General features: G+C 41.8%; 1 protein-coding gene across 1 annotated transcript; it reads right to left on the bottom strand.

Moving 5' to 3' along the window:
• Positions 1-10,690: 10,690 nt before the first annotated feature.
• On the bottom strand, positions 10,691-16,672 carry LOC124701782 (peroxisomal nicotinamide adenine dinucleotide carrier-like). The gene is made up of 12 exons (XM_047233878.1): positions 16,627-16,672; positions 16,452-16,540; positions 16,288-16,371; positions 16,125-16,199; positions 15,837-15,967; positions 15,032-15,086; positions 14,357-14,512; positions 12,887-12,955; positions 12,697-12,801; positions 11,975-12,043; positions 11,175-11,229; positions 10,691-11,015 (listed from the first exon to the last, which is right to left on the bottom strand). Exons 2-12 carry the CDS (start codon positions 16,530-16,532, stop codon positions 10,819-10,821), a joined length of 1,077 nt encoding a protein of 358 aa, XP_047089834.1. The 5' UTR covers positions 16,533-16,540; positions 16,627-16,672; the 3' UTR covers positions 10,691-10,818.
• Between the last annotated feature and the right edge of the window lie 357 nt (positions 16,673-17,029).

Raw genomic sequence — 17,029 nt, 5'->3', positions numbered from 1 at the left:
TACTAAAACATAGCTCACAACCATAAGTTCATCTCATAATTAGTTAGTAAAACTCTAATCCCCTATCTCTTTACACCCAAACAAAATTTCTTGCCTCCGCCCCTGGCCATAGGGATTACTTTTTTCCAGGGTATATAACTGGGTGTCTATATATTATGATTGGCATTTGGCTTTCGGCTTACAGCTTTTTCTCAACCATTAGAAGAAGTCATCCTCAATCTTCTTATTAAAAAAAACGCACGGCTTTGACGTGGAGTCGTGTTCCATGATCAATTGATCATTGCTATCCAGATTTAGCGTCCGCAATGCATCATAACCTAAACTCTAGAGGCTGTGCTTTTACCTTTACACCAAGTACCCACACCTTTATGTTTTGACTTTGTTGTTTCGACCTTTTCTTGCTGGCAGATGAAACTTGCACGACAGATCGGAAAATGAAGAAAACGAAAACGTGCACGATCTTGTGATTCTACTCGGCGGGTGGGTCGCTTTCGTGCCTGATCCACGAGACCACGACTGAAACCAACCATTCTTGCCCGCATCGATATAGCTCATCGGCCAGCGCGGCGGAACGTACCGCGTTTCATGGATCGTGTGCATGCCACCACGAGGAAAATGCAGGCGCGCGCGTGGAAACACATCCGGCACCGGCCGCTGCGTGCGAGGCCAATTATATCTGTCCTCTTTTTTGGAGTGATGTACTGTATGTATGCACTGGCCGAAAACGTTTTTGATCTGTATTAATTTGACACTCCGCAAACACATGTTTTTGCCCACTATCGAAGAAAGACACTCGGTACTCGGCAAATGGGCAAACAAACACTCCGTAACAAATGTCTTTGAGTGTAAAAATAACTTGCAAACCACCTTTTTTCGATAAAGAGAATATATTAGTATCAAAAGATATCAATTACACCTAGCCTCTGCAACAACGTCCCACCCTAGTGGCAGAACGGATGCACACAGCAAAAAAAGAGTAAAGAAAACTAAGAAATAAAAGTCCCGCTACAGCTTTCCAGACCTAGCAACAGCAATACAACCACCACCGTGACAACACCTGAAATACAGACTCTCAAAAAGCGACGCCTCCAAGAAAAAAATAGTGCACGAGCGTCGTCGCCGCCCGATCAAAGGTCTTAAGTTTTCACCCTGGAGATAGTCCCCACTCTCAAAACAATGCCTCCAACAAGATCATTGCCAGGCACAACCAGTTAAGGCCAGACCTTGAGTTTTTACCCTGAAAGGTAAGACTCCGAACTTCACATGTGCTGTCGCCCCCCCACTTTCATACCACTGCTGCGAAGTCCGAAACACCAAGCAAGCCCCTCAACATTGCAAAGACTTGAACCTCCATTAGCTAATCCTCCAATCCGGCTTTCATGATATTCTCTTCTTCTGACTTCACCGTGGATCTGCTGTCACTTGGTGTCAACACAGAAAGGAGCTTCGCGCCGCTCCCTCTAGAACCAAACGGTCGGAATAAAAGCATGGGTGCGCACAACCGAATACCACCGATCTAGCAAACTCCAGGCAATAGAAGCACTGTTACATTCGCCGGCGGCGCCTTCTGGAACTGAACACTCCGGCCAAATCGTGCAGGGCAAGCCTCTGGCAAGTCTTCATCTTTGCCCAAGAGAGACCCTAGGACCGCCGCCTTTATTCAGGTCTGGCCCCCACGCCGCCGACCATCCCAGGCTGGCCAAGGTCGCCGCCGAAGCCACCAAGTGCAGCACGTAGTCCGAAGACACCGCTCACGCTGGCCCCCCACGCCGACCGACCACCACGGCTGCCGCATCCACGCAGCGCACCGAAGCCGAAGCTCCACGCGCCGCCAACGTGCCCCGAAGTCGCGACCCGCACAGGCCCGCATAGGCCCAGATCGGGCCCTGCTGCCATGGGCGGCTACAACCATCGGGAACACGACGGCGATGCAGCCGTGCCCACCTGCCGTCCGCCCGCACCAGCAAACCTCGCCGCGCTGTTGGAAACCGCCGCCGCTGCCCAGGCCACTGCCCCGCACGACCGCCGCCAGGCCGATGGCACAGGAGAAGCCCCGCCCCCGTTGTCGGCGGCGCAAGATTTGCTCGGCCACGTCCTGCGACGGAGGCGGAGGGGAGAGAGAGGGCGGGGCCGACCCCGGCGACTGCTAGGGTTGCGCCCCCGGTGCTGCTCGAGCGGAGGCGACACGGGAGGAGGAGTTACGGGAGGAGGAGGAGGAGGAGGAGGCGACACGGGAGCTGGAAACACGCAAACCACCTACTTGGCCAAACTTAGGGCTCCTTTGATTCACATGATTTGTGTAGAAATTATGTAGGATTTTGGTTCTATGAATTTTTTCCTACACTAGTTGTTTGATTCATAGGAACATACACTATAAGAAATAATCCTATAGAAATTTTGTTGTACAAATCCTATAGAAAAAACATGAGGTTCACACCTCATGGAAAATTTCTTTGGCACAATGAAATATAACTTATCTTCCTATAGACTCCACTAGGCATGACATTCTAATTCTATGATTTTCCTATTTCTATATTTTCTCTACCCTATGAATCAAAGGATGCCTTAAATACATGCGCCGTGGCAGAAGTGGATCTTTGCTGGCTGTCCCCTAGCGGAAACCTGGCACAGATTTGCAGTTTCTTCCCGTCTCTTTTTACCGCGTCGGAAAAACCTTTCTGCCCAAACCGACATCGCACCTCTGATAAACAACACGTTATGAATCTAAAATTAACTTTGCAAAAAATCTAGACGCTTATTTTAAATTTAGTACGTTTAGTACAAATCGGGAGGATAGCATAGAAAATATCAGGGTCATATCATATTTGTCCTCTTCTTAAAACAGCCTCACGTGGCCAATTATATGTCCTCTTTTGGCGTGATATACTGCGTGCATATGTAGCGTTTTGAATTATAGCACTACACGTCTGCTTCTACATGTATAAACTGTTTTAGCAAACTATTTCATTATTACGTCCGTCCAAAATGAGAGAGAAGGATGACAAGATGCACTCACATGCAAAACCCATGCTCTGCCTAGCTGGCTAGCTGTGCCTGCATAATTATGCTGCATCACTACGTCAGTGCGTACGATCTTCGCGGGACCGTAAGTTTGTTCCGTTCCACGGGACAGCTAGCGTGCATGGGCGCGCCAGGAAAACAATTCTGTGGATATACATTTCTGACTTTCTTTTCTGTGGAGTACATGGGTCGTAGACTTGTACCGCAATGCTGGTGGTGAATACGTACGAGACGACGAGCGTAGGCACGGTGGTATCTGTGCGGAAATATCAGTGTGTACGCGTCGCCGGCCAATGCTTTACCGTCTTCCAGAAAGAAGTTGACCCCGTCGATCGAATTTTGCCACGAAAAGTACTGCAATGCAAGCGTCCAAAAGCATCAATTTACCGGAAGCCCGAGTTCATCGGGTCTCTAGTATTGTTCGAGGAAGAATTGGTCAATAGATTAACCATCTCGATCCGCCTTCGGATGAGATTTGATTAGCACGTCAACTGACGTATGAGCAGACCAAGTCTCGTTTACAGAATCTCTGGAACCAATGAAGAAGAGTATGAAGAGCAGAGCAAGAATAGACAGAGAAATCGTACGTACTCCGTACGTTTCTAATTGTATAACTAATCGCTAGCTACGACCGATGACAGGGAGGAGCATTGTGGTGGCGCACGGCCCTTGTGTTTCAGTTCGGTGCATCCCTATAAGTCTAACACTACTGAACATCTAAAAACACGCAAGACACGGATGCACTTCTGATCGAGTAGTGGTTTCTCCTCGCGTGATTGTTGACTACGACTGCATGATCTATCACATATGACTTGGAGTTTCTACTTGAGTTTACGACTCAACAAGATACTTGGAGTTACCGACAAGGGGATGACCTATATATCAGGTATCCACAATAGTATACTTGGTGCGGTATAACTAGAGGCCCACCTCACGATCTACTAAAGACCACAAAGCCTAGCTGCAAAGCTTTAAAGGCTCAGATTCGTATAGAACAGGGACAAGCTCAAAGATAGGAAACCCTAGGGTTCACCTCTACCATGTAACTAACCTGATCACGGTACCTCAGATCTAGCCTATTATAAAAAGGGTAGGAGGAGCCGTCGGGCTCTAGATTCCTGAACTCTAAACTCTACACCACCACATCCATCACCGCGACATTGTATTTTTTATCAATAATCAAGATGATACAAGCATGAAGCAGGGTATTACCTTCCAGGGTCTTGAACCTTGGTAAATCTTGCCTTCTTTGTTTGTTAGCCAACGAATCCACCAGCGTGCTTCTTTCCCTAAATCCAAGTCCATCATCAATTGGCATTGTCGTGGATACCCCACGTTAGCGCCGCACCGCCTGATGGGCCGGCCGCCCTCGCCTCCTCCTCATGGGCATCCTACATCGCCCTCGCCCACGTATGCTAGGACAAGTCCTGAGAAGACTCCATCAGCTGCCCCGCCTAGCCCTATCACACGCCTTCGTCGTGGCGTTTGGACGATTGGTCTTTAATGTCTATGATGGATTGTAACGTGCTGGATCAGGGCTTGATTAGAGAATCAGTCGGTAGCCAGTGGTTTACAAAAGGGTGGGTATGCGGGGTCACAGAGAAGGACAATGATTGGCTTGGATCTTATACTATACTCCATACCAAGGAAGTATGGACGGGAATAATGTGCATAGTTGTGTAACAAGGATAAGAATTTCTTATGAGAAAAGTAACGCACATGTGCAGAGTATATTAAATTGTGGTTTGTCACTCTCTGTACTGGGAAGGAACTACGAATGCGGAAAGAAAGCAACTCTATGAAGTTTTGGTCAACCCGTGAAGACTGACAAACATAGCTTTTTAGAATAAAATAAACCTTTTGAAGAAATGATTACAAAAACCTGCATTGGCCTACGACTTTCTGGTTCATGATTGTAGTTAGTGTAGGAAACACATGTTCCTATTATATTGAACTTGTTGAGTACGCTCATACTCACTTGTTCCCTCTTAAAACCCCTGCTTAGTTTGGAAGTCACTGAAGGAGAATCTTCCATGGACCTCAAAGATGGAGGAGACAACTATTACAAGAGGCAAGACTCGGTCAGCGGAGTCGATGACGTCAACTTCTATATACACCATGGTGGAAACTTAGACTAGGAGTAGGAGGAAACCAATTCCCTAATCCTAGAACCTAAATAGCTATAGTTTAGTTATAGATTATGTAGCAAACCAAGCAACTCTACAGGTAGAGCTAGGGATAAATTTAGTCTACGAGTTGTTCTTTCGAAGTTTTATTTGCAGTTTTACCTCATTGTAATTAGGAGGGTATGAAGATCTTTTGTAAAGATTCTGAGTTGTAATTCTATAGATATACATTGGACCGGCAATGTTTCTGTTGTACCACTTCGATGGATGTAATACTAGTGGAACTGTGTTTCGTTGGTGTTATGTCAATGATTTGTGTACTACAACATGCAGTGGTATAATGGGTCACTGCAAGGAAGGAAAAGAAGTGCAATTATATGGTTTGCACAAGAGTTCGATATAAACCCTCGAGCCACCCTTGGGGGAAACACTCTTGCTACATCACTTTGCGCTTGGAGTCCCAATGAACTGGTATTCTAGTGAATCTGGTTCCAACATCAACTAAGATCAGACCTAGTGTTGGAAGGCTGACAACTCGAATATATATTTAGATTTTGCTTAGGTGTCCTTATAATTATGAGACAAAATTTTGTATATACCTAGACATATGCTAAAAACAATCCAAAATTTCCTCATTTCAAATATGTCACCAAAATATTGCATCGGGTCTAGATTAGCCACTACCGGCAGTTGACTGTCAAGTGCTTGTTGAAAATATGAATTTTCCCTTAGCTTGTCGTTTTAGCCCTAATGATGTTGTGTGATATGGCAATAAATTTAATTAAGGTTTTCCACATGACTATAACGCAAAATTTCAAATTAAATGTCATAAAAAATGGCTTCATTTGGAATGATTCTAAAATGACATATAATTTGTGATGCTTTCCTAAAATGGTTAATATGCATGTGAAAAATATTTTATTTGTTGCACGTATGGCTCATTTTTACAAGCAAAGTTTGGCTCATGTGAATCCAGATGTCATACCATAGAGAAAACTATACCAACAAAAACTATTACTACAATTAAAAACCCATATCATGTTATGTTTCCATGTTAATTTGGTCATCTCTCCTCTTTTATAATTCGTTGGCTTCTCTGTGTGCTATTTCTCCAAGCTTTCAAAAGTGTAGATGTTAAGCTCCCGCAAAGATCTCCATCATCATGGTTACCACCGGCTCCTCCTCTGGTCCTAGCAACATGGTACGTAGAGCGCATGTTACTTTTTAGTTCATTGTTCACTCGTAGTACTTTGATACCTTTATAATCGATGTCTTATTTCTATGGCATTAATTTCTTTTACTGTATGTTATGCACTTTTGAGTTCATGCATAATTCTGTTAGCAATATTTTGAATCAAGCAATGCCTAGACTCCTTGTCATGGTTCTTGTCCAGAGATTGAACCCAAGTTGTGCAATATGCTTTCCCATGCTCCCAATATTGTGTCCTTAGAAGGCACCCAACTCTCATGTAACCATGCTAGAGAGGGGGTGAGGAAGGGGAAAGAGATTAGAGGGTCGGGAGGGAGGCGGACAAATAGGGAAGACCAACTTAATTGGTTCAACACAAAATTAGATTGGTTTCCAAGATCTGGTATTTGGGCATACTTCGCGGTTTTCATAAAAAATTACTTTAGAGCGATTGATATTAATTCGATGGGTTTTTTGGTTGAAATAATAGTCTGGAGATTTTTGCGCATTATGTGTACCCGCTAAAAACTTGGTTGTTGAGATATGCTTATATTGTCTTCCTGGTTCGATAATAGTAGGTCATACTTGATCGATGCTTTTGATTAAAAGGCTTGTACTATAGTCATATGTTTTATCAATTATCCAAATCCTACATGTTTGTCAGTACTAAGAATGCAAAGGCACCAGACCTGGGACAAGGGTCCGATACTTCTTGATTCTAGTACATTGTGGGTTTTGAGGGAGAGCAAGAAAAGTTTACATGATCTATGAATTAGGCATGTTGGTATGTATAGGCATAGGGATTCAAATGGGCATGTTTCCTGCAAACCCATGGAGAATTCATCTATTAGGGGACGGGTATGGAGAACTTTGATCCCCGCTATCTAAAATGGGGATGGGGATTAAAAAGGTCTCCCCATCTCCATTCCCCACTACCCCCGTTATACTTGTATATACATATAAATTGGTATACTTTATATGAAATATGTTCTAAAATTGTGTCTAGTGCAGTATATTTTAATAATATTTAGCATATGATACTAATTTGTTGTCATTTCACCAGGTACTTATTATAAAGTTTATTACTTTTATGTGAAAAATATGTAAGATCCTAAAATTGTAAGAAGATATTTGAATTTAACTTCTTAATGGGGAGCCCGATCACTGCCTGAACCCTATGAGGATGGGGATGAGGAAAAGTCTCCTCGAATATTAAATGGGGATGGGAATTGAAGGCACTACCTGATGGGCAGCAAACTCGTTACCATCCCCATATAGGCAAGTTCTTAGAAACCGCTTGACATTCAATCTTTGGACGAGAAGAAGTCATATACTTATTGCGTGTGGGGCTTTAAGGCTTTTGGCCCTAGCCTCATGGCTAAAACTGGTAGCATGTCCTAGCTTGGGCCTGGTACACCTTCTCCTCCTATAGTGCTATGCTTTTTTTTACTTACTCCATGTATCTTATTGTTTACTTTGTGTTTTCGTTTTGGTGAAAGTCAAGTTTAATAAATTTTGACCAATTATATAGCAAATAAATTACATCTATAGATGAACTAAAAATGAATTGATGATCTTAGTATACTACATTTGATCATTTTATTTACTCCATCTTAAACAATATTTTAAAGAAAATATTTAGACGGATTGCAAGGTAACCTAGAAATCGTGTGCTCATATTTATTGTGTACTTGAAGGGGGAGGAGACCGTGGTGGAGGATATGGTCCATGTGAGCACCATTGACAAGGACGATACCACAAAATGGTTGTCCGTGCTGCTGCAGATCAAGTTCTGGTGGCCCTGCAAGGAACATTGCGGGGAAATGAGTCTGATCTACGTCTACTTCTCTGAGGTGGTCTGCCCTCACTGCACCCACAACAAGCCCGGCCACTGCCTCCACAAGGTCCGCCACTACGCCTACCGATCCATCATCCTCATCAGGGACATGCATGACCTAGACCTCGATGTTGACGTGCACATGATACAGATATGACCATGACTTTTTCTTTGGAAACTTCATAGTCATAGTTACCATGCTAATATTGCATGCATTGTGACGTTAATACTCACCTTGTAGTAGTTTTAGCTGAACCAACAACTAGGATTTTTAATCTGCTAGATAAAACCCCATATATGTCTCTATCTTTTAGAACCCAAATTTGTTAAGCATCTCTAACAAACCAACTTTCTCCATCCACAAATAAGTGTACTTCTAGGTGAAATTATAGCAATATATAATATAATATTATTATATTATGACACTACACTCCAACGTGCATCTTGTGATATTAATTTGGTGTTGTAAATATTTCTATTTTATTCTATGAAGTTGGTCAAACATAAAAAAATTGAACTAAGGAAAAAAACCTAGAAGTACAACTATTTGTGGATGGAGGGAATACTCTCTCCTTCCAAACTAATATGTAAGGCTCCTCAAAAATTTAGTCTAACTTTGACCCTGAATTTACTAATAAAATAGTATGATTTATATAGCATTGTGTATGTATTTGAACGAAGTTCCAAATGACATATTCTTTATGGCATATCACTCGTATTCAGTTAATAAAAGTATGTTAAATTAGACTTCAATTACGAATAGACCTCACATACTTGATGGAGGAAGTACTAAAATGTGTCACATCAGATTAGTTTTTATGTGAAACAGAGGGGGGATGGGTTCACTACCATAGATGAAGAGACAAACCCCATTGTTTCCCACAAAAAGAAGCCTCATTGTGAATAGTATCAATAAACTACTAGAACAATCAATTTCTTTGTTCGAGTTTAGCTAGATATAGTGTTCAAGATATAGTGTACTTAGATCAATCTCGTGTTTTTTCTATTACTATGTTTTCCAATTCCAGGGATCCAACAGGATATAGTGGTAAAATCATAAAAGGGAGAAATTTGATCATTTAAAAATAGGATACGACAATAATTACCACCAAAAAGTTGGTTGATTACACAACATACGGGCATAAATACGAAGTATGTGAGTCAATAGGTCAGTAAACATGATCGTTAGCCAAAATACCTAAGGGTTGAAATCATATAAATACTATGATAATACTTTTCTAAGAAATATACCTTTTAAACAATTATCTGAATGCCAGAATGGGTTGATGGTTGCTAATCCATTTCACCGTCCTATCCGAGTTGAGAAAAGCTTATGAAATCCACATTTGGAACAAATTTCATTTCTTAAAGGACGCACATGACATGTAACATGCATGCCTCATAACACACTAAGAATGTCCGGATGGCCCAGTTAATTACCTGTCAGATTTTCTTTTTCTTTTGTTTTTACATTTAGTTCAATGCCATGTTTTGATAAAAAAATTTATTAAATGTTCGTTAGAAATGTAGTATTAACCCAACTGCTAGTCATCACACTTATTATTTTTTTGAACAGTCATCACACTTATCTATATTCACAAATCTGGAGATGTCGCATCTTTCACATACATCATCAACAACCAGAAGGGAATGTACCTGAGGCCCGTGAGAAGGGCTCCACGATTTAGGCCTAGTCAGGGGGCGCCTCGCTGCACGAATTGTTTTGTGTGGCTCCACGATAAGCTTACCCGCTTGCCTGCAAGGTTACTCTCTTAACTTCAATTCTCATCATTCGAGTTATCTTCAACTAATGTGCAACTAAGTTATACCCTATCTAAACTGTCTTATAAGTTAACAAAGAGAGCAACCATGTTCTGCTTGATGCGATCTTTCATAGTAAATACTCATACAGATTTCCTCTCTGTTTTCAGGAGAATGCAGACATATCACAGGGTGATTTCTCGGAGACGGAAGCTGATCGCAAACATAGGCAGCACCGTGGAGCCATCGGCTGAATTCATGAGAACATGGTTTTACTTGCCTTTTTTTTTGTTATATGGTGGACGGTGATTGCATTGAAATATTTTACTACGTTTCTAGGTTTGTTCTGCAGGTGCTGTTAAATATTAAGATTACCTTGTCTACTTAGTGTCATCAAAATCACACAACAGAACACATATAGCAATTTTAGGAAAACCCACACCCATTCGCACAAGTATAAAAGTATTTCTGTTTAGGACTGTTATTTGCTTTCATTCATCTCGAATGCATGTATTTGCTTTCATTTATCTCGAATGGATGACGAATTATGCTGCTATTTTCTTGGGTGTTGCAGACAAATATTTTCTTATATGGTACTATCTCGAGGTCTCCAGTCAATCTGGCAAATGTTACTATTGTCTGGTTCAATGTTAGAGCCGAACTTTTGAAACTTTGACTACAAAGTTCTTCACAAATATTTATATTGGGTAGTTGTAAATCATGTTTGAATTTGTTTGAACATACTTCCACAACATATGATCTTTTGGATTTGCTACATATATGGAAATAAAATTGGAGTCAACGTTAAATTTTCTACATATATATACCTTCGCGAACTTTTTCTACATGTACATGCAATAAGTAATCTGATCATGAAAGAAGACCTATACTTTTTTAGACCTAGTAAGAAGCAGAGTTCTACTTCTGGCAACTAAGAGAATTACAAACTTAACCAGCTCCTCCTTCACCATAAAAAGGACTGAGGCGGCAAAAACACTCTGTACAATCTTTGTACCCATTCCTTTGTAAAATCCATGCAATCCCTCGTACCGAATCATCTTCAGTATCGCATCTATTGTACCTGTTAAATACAGACAGCCAGTCTTACGTTACTCTCCAACTTAAATGAGACGATTAGATGCATATGACATGAAAGGCAGGTGATCATGCACTAGAGCAAACCTGTTCAGAAAATCATTAAAAAATGTAACATGTTTTGGTTAGAAAAGTTAAGATATACCTGTGTATCTTGACGTGGCATTCCTTCCTATTTCTTGTTTTGCTTGCAACCTAGACTGCAAGGGATAAGATACATGATCAGAAAAGACTGAACAAAATTGCTGTTAAAGTAAACCCTTTTTGCACACCACCCAGATTGGTCTGTGTAGCTGCATGCATGCCTGATTGTCTTTAGGTGTGCATTGGTGCAACTAGTTGCATCCACATTCCACAGCAGATCCAGAATTATTCTTAGGTCGAAGTTTGATGATGTTGTGCGGTCACATAAATGATAGAACCAGCCACTTATGATGCTATGCATCAGAGAGAAACCAGATAGTGAACCTACTGATGGGGCTATTTGTGCAACACTGCAGGAGAAAAGGTACTACTCCCTCTGTACCAAATTATAAGACATTCTGATTTTCTCTGCGTTACTAGAAAAGTGAGCTATACGTGTGCTAGAACGTCTTATAATTCAGCACAGATGGAGTAGTTTCTTTGGTGGAAGATATATCTTATGACATCGGTGGGTGAAACAGAGTACAGAAGTGGACGAGGAAGAGTAACAACTTGCATCAGTCACTTAGCAAGCTACTACTATAATCTAATTGTCTCTTCTGGATAAGTTCACAAATACCATATATTTCAGATTTTCCTAGACTTCAAGGTCAGCACGATTTTCTACCACAATTCAGTTTTATCCAAAAGGGTTTCAGATAAGTATGTGCAGAGTATGTGTCGGGCACACGCTTTAGTGCTAAAACTTTGCAGGTGATAAGGTAATTAAAACTCAAAAGTAGTCTGTAAAATCAAATTTACCTTAACCACTAGCAATGGGTATGTCACAACAGTAGCTCCCAGTTTTGCCATTGCGCCTAATAAGAATACCTGCTCGAGAGAAAATACTGAGAATGTGGAACATAGAAATATATTTAGGAAAATCCAAGAGCTATACTGTTATTTAGCGTTGGATCTAAAAATATAAACAAACAAAATCTGGGATATGGAACAAGACTGAGTGAAATAATTAATTGTCTAACTGTATAACAGATACACAAATGTATCTGTACCCAAAACAGACCAAAAAGTATTCAAATAATAAGAATCATCCCTCCCTGAATGTCACCGCACATGCTAAATTTTACAACATGCAGCATATAACTAACAAGAGTATCTAACATGTCCTAGCCCTTTGTTTTCTTACACGGTAATGTGACTAAATGGTCTTGCTTTCTCAAATAATCACAACAAGTGTGTTGAAATACAATCATGTAATGGAATATGCTACAATTGCAGATACATGATCAGAGGTAATTCAAGTAATAACCAATGAAGAATATTTAATACATGAAGCATCTGCTCTAGAATATTGATAAGAGAAATATAAACCTGCACTTGTTATGGATACAAGGTCTAAAGAGTTTCTAGGAAGACATACACATGCACATTTTGAAAACACAAAAACATAGCTTCTATGAAGATAGTCTTTTGGCAAATGTTTGCAAATACAGAGACATGAGCTATATACAAACATTCCTTACCTCCATAGCAGTGATGTTCTTCTTGGGTAGTTGCTTTGACCGCTTTGATCGAAGATGCTTTGAGAGCGTTTCAAATATCATAAACTGAATCGACGGATTGCATACCTGACAGTTTACATGGTTCAACATTTGGACTTACATATATATGCACTACCTAGTAGTTCTGATGTTCTTGAAACAGATAACTAACCATGATTAGGGTTGGAACAAGTCCTTTCCAGAATCCACGTATGCCTGATTCACGATAGACCTCCCGAACCTGCTTAACACTGATAGTAGTAAGTACGATCATGTCTGGTAACTTCATTTGAGAAATAGAAGAGAACTTTTACGGTACCCTAAAATTAATATGAGCCATTAATTTGTTTCAATCCAACAGATAACACAGGCCGGTACTCTAACGAAGACAAAAAGGAGTACCATCTCTGAAAACTCCGGAGTACCTTGACTTAGGGGTAAAATAGTAATCATAAAATAATTACCACGTTTTTTTTGAGAAATTGGCTATCCGTTCTCCCATGAAAAGAGAACGTTATTTGGGACAGGCACATTGCCCTGCCGGCGGCCGTCGAGACATCCCATGGGCAGATCACGCTCTGTTAGGTTCTCCCATAAAAAGCCATCGTGATTAAGGAGCAGCGGCGGCAGCCCCAACGACCATGGCGACTTGCGAGAAGCGATCAGACAAGAACGTGGTCAGCCGGAGATGCACAACGGTGAAATGGAGATCCCGCGGCCGGTCAGCTTCAAAAACAAACTAAATTCACCCACATTCTCTCATGCCATGGACATGAAAGCTAGCATCCTTCTTGTGAAAAAGTAGCAGATCATAACGAACAACTGATTTGATTGTTAATCAGGGAACAATTCTAACAATTTATGTGTAGCACTAGTAGTACGGCGTTGACCATCATCGGGGACTCCAGGTGCTCGGATGTTGGGGATCATGGCTGTGGCCAGAAGCTTGCTCAGCTTCTCATTGTTTCGTATTGTATCAGGGATCAGAGTATTACGTGCATCAGTTCAGCAACTAAATTTTCTCCTGCCGTCAACCACAGAGGAGGCAGCAGCGAGGCACGAATGATCATGACGAACAGACTCGTGCACTCAGATCAGAACCCCCGGACATAAGCCACAGGGTGCTGGATGAAAAGTCTATAATACCCTCACAAATGAAGGGCAAGATTTTATTGGTACTCCCAGCACTCTTCATGGAGTACCAGGGTACCGTAAAACTGCTCAAATAGAAAGCTAATTAATTAGAAATACTGGACAGTAGACAGCGGAAACTGCAGCGTTCAGATGTGTCATCATTATTCATTAATGTTCGAACATATGCATGCAAGTTTCCGCAGATGATACTTATAATATAATGCGCAGTAACTAAACATGCAAATGTAAAGTGGTCGAAGAATATATTTGAGCCTAATATTTGGTGGAGTGAATCAAGATGCATGCTCGACCTATCTGGTGCTTCTAGGCTCGGTAGATAAATTGTATGCGACTTGGAGTTTAAAGGCGACAACTCCAGCAAAAATATCATGAATATATTCTCTTTAAAAAAATATATGTGAGCTGTGACACTCACAAATGACATTTTTATTATCTATGTTCAGCATTACAGGAATCAGATTCAAAACTAGAGGAAAGGAGTGCTCACCGCTTGAATTGTGCCATATGGGTGAGGTTTTTCAGAATCAAGTTTAGCTAACCTATCCTTAAGAACTGAAACATCCACTGAATTAGCCCTAGATACTTCCTTCAGCAAAAGCTCCCTCTTGGACTCTATCATCTTCCTTTCTGCCTGCGTATGTGTCTGGAAAGTAGGGGGATAAAGTTATCTACTGATTTTCTGCAGTAAATTCATCAGATATAAAATAGCTTTTTATATAGAGTAGCATATAAGCGTATTGGAATTTGGAAATACTATGCACAATATTTTTTTTGAGAAACCTTTGCACATTTTTTCATGTTATTACTGGTTGCATTGCTGGTACAAGCCTGGTAATGACAGACCTTATGCACTTCCAAGTAATTTCACAAAAGGATGACAACAATTGTGCTTAAGAGACCCAGCCTCAAGGATTATTGTCATCATCAAAGACAGAGGCAGTATGCTGTACACATACTGAGAGCGAAGGCAACCGCAACACTGCCTGACTTCACTAGGATGTAACGCGAACTAATGCTAGCCCTCCTCTATAAAGTCTCACTAATCCTGTTTCTAACTTAGTGCTCTTTCTGTAACATTTTTCTTCAATGAAATTGCAACGTTCCCATGCTGATGTTTCTTAATCGTGATATTTATCAAGGGAGATCATTTAACAGAGAATACCTGCATACGTGTCACAAGAACCCATATTGGAATTGTAAGAAGAACATTGATCGACCTGAAACAAATAATGGTTTCTATGAGCATGCCTGAAGAACAATATCTCATGCAATTTAGTATTTTTTTTATTGACAGGAATGCTTCAGTTTGACCAAAACTAAAGATAGCTGCCAAGAACTGAAACAAGATGCACCAACATTTATGATTAATTTAAAGGTGGATAATCCAAACAGATATGGCATGGACGAAAGGACTGCCGTGCTGGTAATGGAACTAGATGATTGCAATAGTTGGGGGGACAGAACCCTGTTATCCATATGGACTATTCCTATTATTTAGTAGCTTACATGTTTACGTTGTTAGGTATAACTTTCCATAATATTCCCCCCTGCAACTAATACACTAAATAAAAACTTCATTGAGAAGTTGCATCTTTCACGAATTCACTATGGATGGGATATAATCCATTAAACAGCTACGAAGGAGCTAGAAGTGCAGAGATAATTGAGTTTGGTGAATTATGATCCACCAGAACGGAAACAGCTTGGCTGGAAAGACCACAAGCTGACAACTCAATGTGAATCATTGCTTCAGTCAGTCACAGATGCCCATACATTATAATCAATTGTAGCTTCCACAAGCACAACTGCACGATTCTTTGTTGCATTATATTCACAGTTGCCGGAACGCCCACTCAGACTAACAACAATGGATAACTGGGCAACCCATTCAACATCACTTGTTTGTTCTCATTTCAGAGAAAGTAAGTGATAGATGGGTTGAATTACCGTGCAAGTAGACGACTTACCCAGCAATAGCTGCAATAACAAGCCAAGAAAACATCCCAACAGTGCCATCCCCTAGGCCCTTCTTTCCCCGAGCAGCTGCCACATTTTCCACCCTGTTCTTGAGAAGCTGGTAGAAGTAGTAATAGATCCCCTGCAAACCAAAAAAAACATTAAACCGGGCTATCTAGATTGAATTGCCCAAGGGCCAACGTACTGTGACAAACAATATCATCACAGGTCCATGATTCTTAGCGAATAATCGTCCCGCAGTTAGAGAAACAGCAAGCAAAGAGTAGTGGAGCTTTTACCTGCGAGGCAGCGGTGCCAATAAGCGAGGGTTTGAGGCCGCTGTACAACCCACCCCAGCCTTCCGTCTGGACCAGCTGCAGTTACTTTGGTTCCGCAATTAACCATCAGGGCATTAGCAGCTGCCTGCAACTAGGAACGAAGCAGAAGCCGACGAGGAATCACCTGGAGCATCTGGAAGAGGGTGGAGGCGTCACTGCCGGCCTTCTTCTTCTTCGCTGTCCTCTCAGTCTGCTGCCGGGTGTTCACCTGTAATCGGGCAGCGAAGGGAGTGAGCGGGTGGAGGGGGTAGTGGGGAATTGGTCATATGGGAGGGGAGAGGTCCGTACGGTCTGGAGGGGGTAGGTGATGATCTGGGCGATGATGCCGCCGCCGGCGCCGGCCAGGCCGCTCACCACCGCACTCGACATGCTCCAATCTAAATAATCAGGGCGGAATCAGCACGCAATACAGCAGATTGCTCTGAGCTAATCAGGATAGTGTCCGAAACCGAAAAAAAATCACCTTGCTAGTCCGCTGCTGCTTGTTCGGTGGAGCCAGCCGCCGGAGACGTCCACCGCTGCGCCCAGCTGCCGCGGCTGCGCGATGTGGGCTGCCGGCGCGCGTTGTGCTGAACCCGGATGCGGACTGGGGGAAGAGGAGGTCGAATTGGTTGCCACTGGCGGAGGACGGAAGGAGGGTGTGTTCCGCGATTTTTCACATTTCGCTTTCCTTCGCGGGATTAGAGGAGGAAAATCAGGGTGTAAAGCTCGATTTGGTGCAGTTGGGCTATCCTCTCGCCCTTGCCCTGACATTCAAAGTCTACTTTCAGTCTTTCACATGGCACCTCCCAACTTATTATTGTGGAACCTATGCATCTATTGCATCTTCTAAATGCTGAACCAGCGTATGGAATAATGGTTGAAAA

The sequence above is a fragment of the Lolium rigidum genome, chromosome 3 (genome assembly GCF_022539505.1).
Source record: "Lolium rigidum isolate FL_2022 chromosome 3, APGP_CSIRO_Lrig_0.1, whole genome shotgun sequence".
Taxonomy (NCBI): domain Eukaryota; kingdom Viridiplantae; phylum Streptophyta; class Magnoliopsida; order Poales; family Poaceae; genus Lolium; species Lolium rigidum.
The sequence above is the reverse complement of the archived record's forward strand: the minus strand, read 5'-3'. Positions and strand labels throughout refer to the sequence as shown.

What these genes read in the sequence shown, in the direction of transcription:
- LOC124701782 (XM_047233878.1), bottom strand. Translation starts at nt 16,532, where the DNA reads ATGTCGAGTGCGGTGGTGAGCGGCCTGGCCGGCGCCGGCGGCGGCATC. An exon ending in TTCTTGTGACACGTATGCAG is followed by an intron (nt 14,513 to 15,031) that starts GTATTCTCTGTT and finishes CCTACTTTCCAG; the next exon opens with ACACATACGCAGGCAGAAAG. An exon ending in CATATGGCACAATTCAAGCG is followed by an intron (nt 12,956 to 14,356) that starts GTGAGCACTCCT and finishes AGTGTTAAGCAG; the next exon opens with GTTCGGGAGGTCTATCGTGA.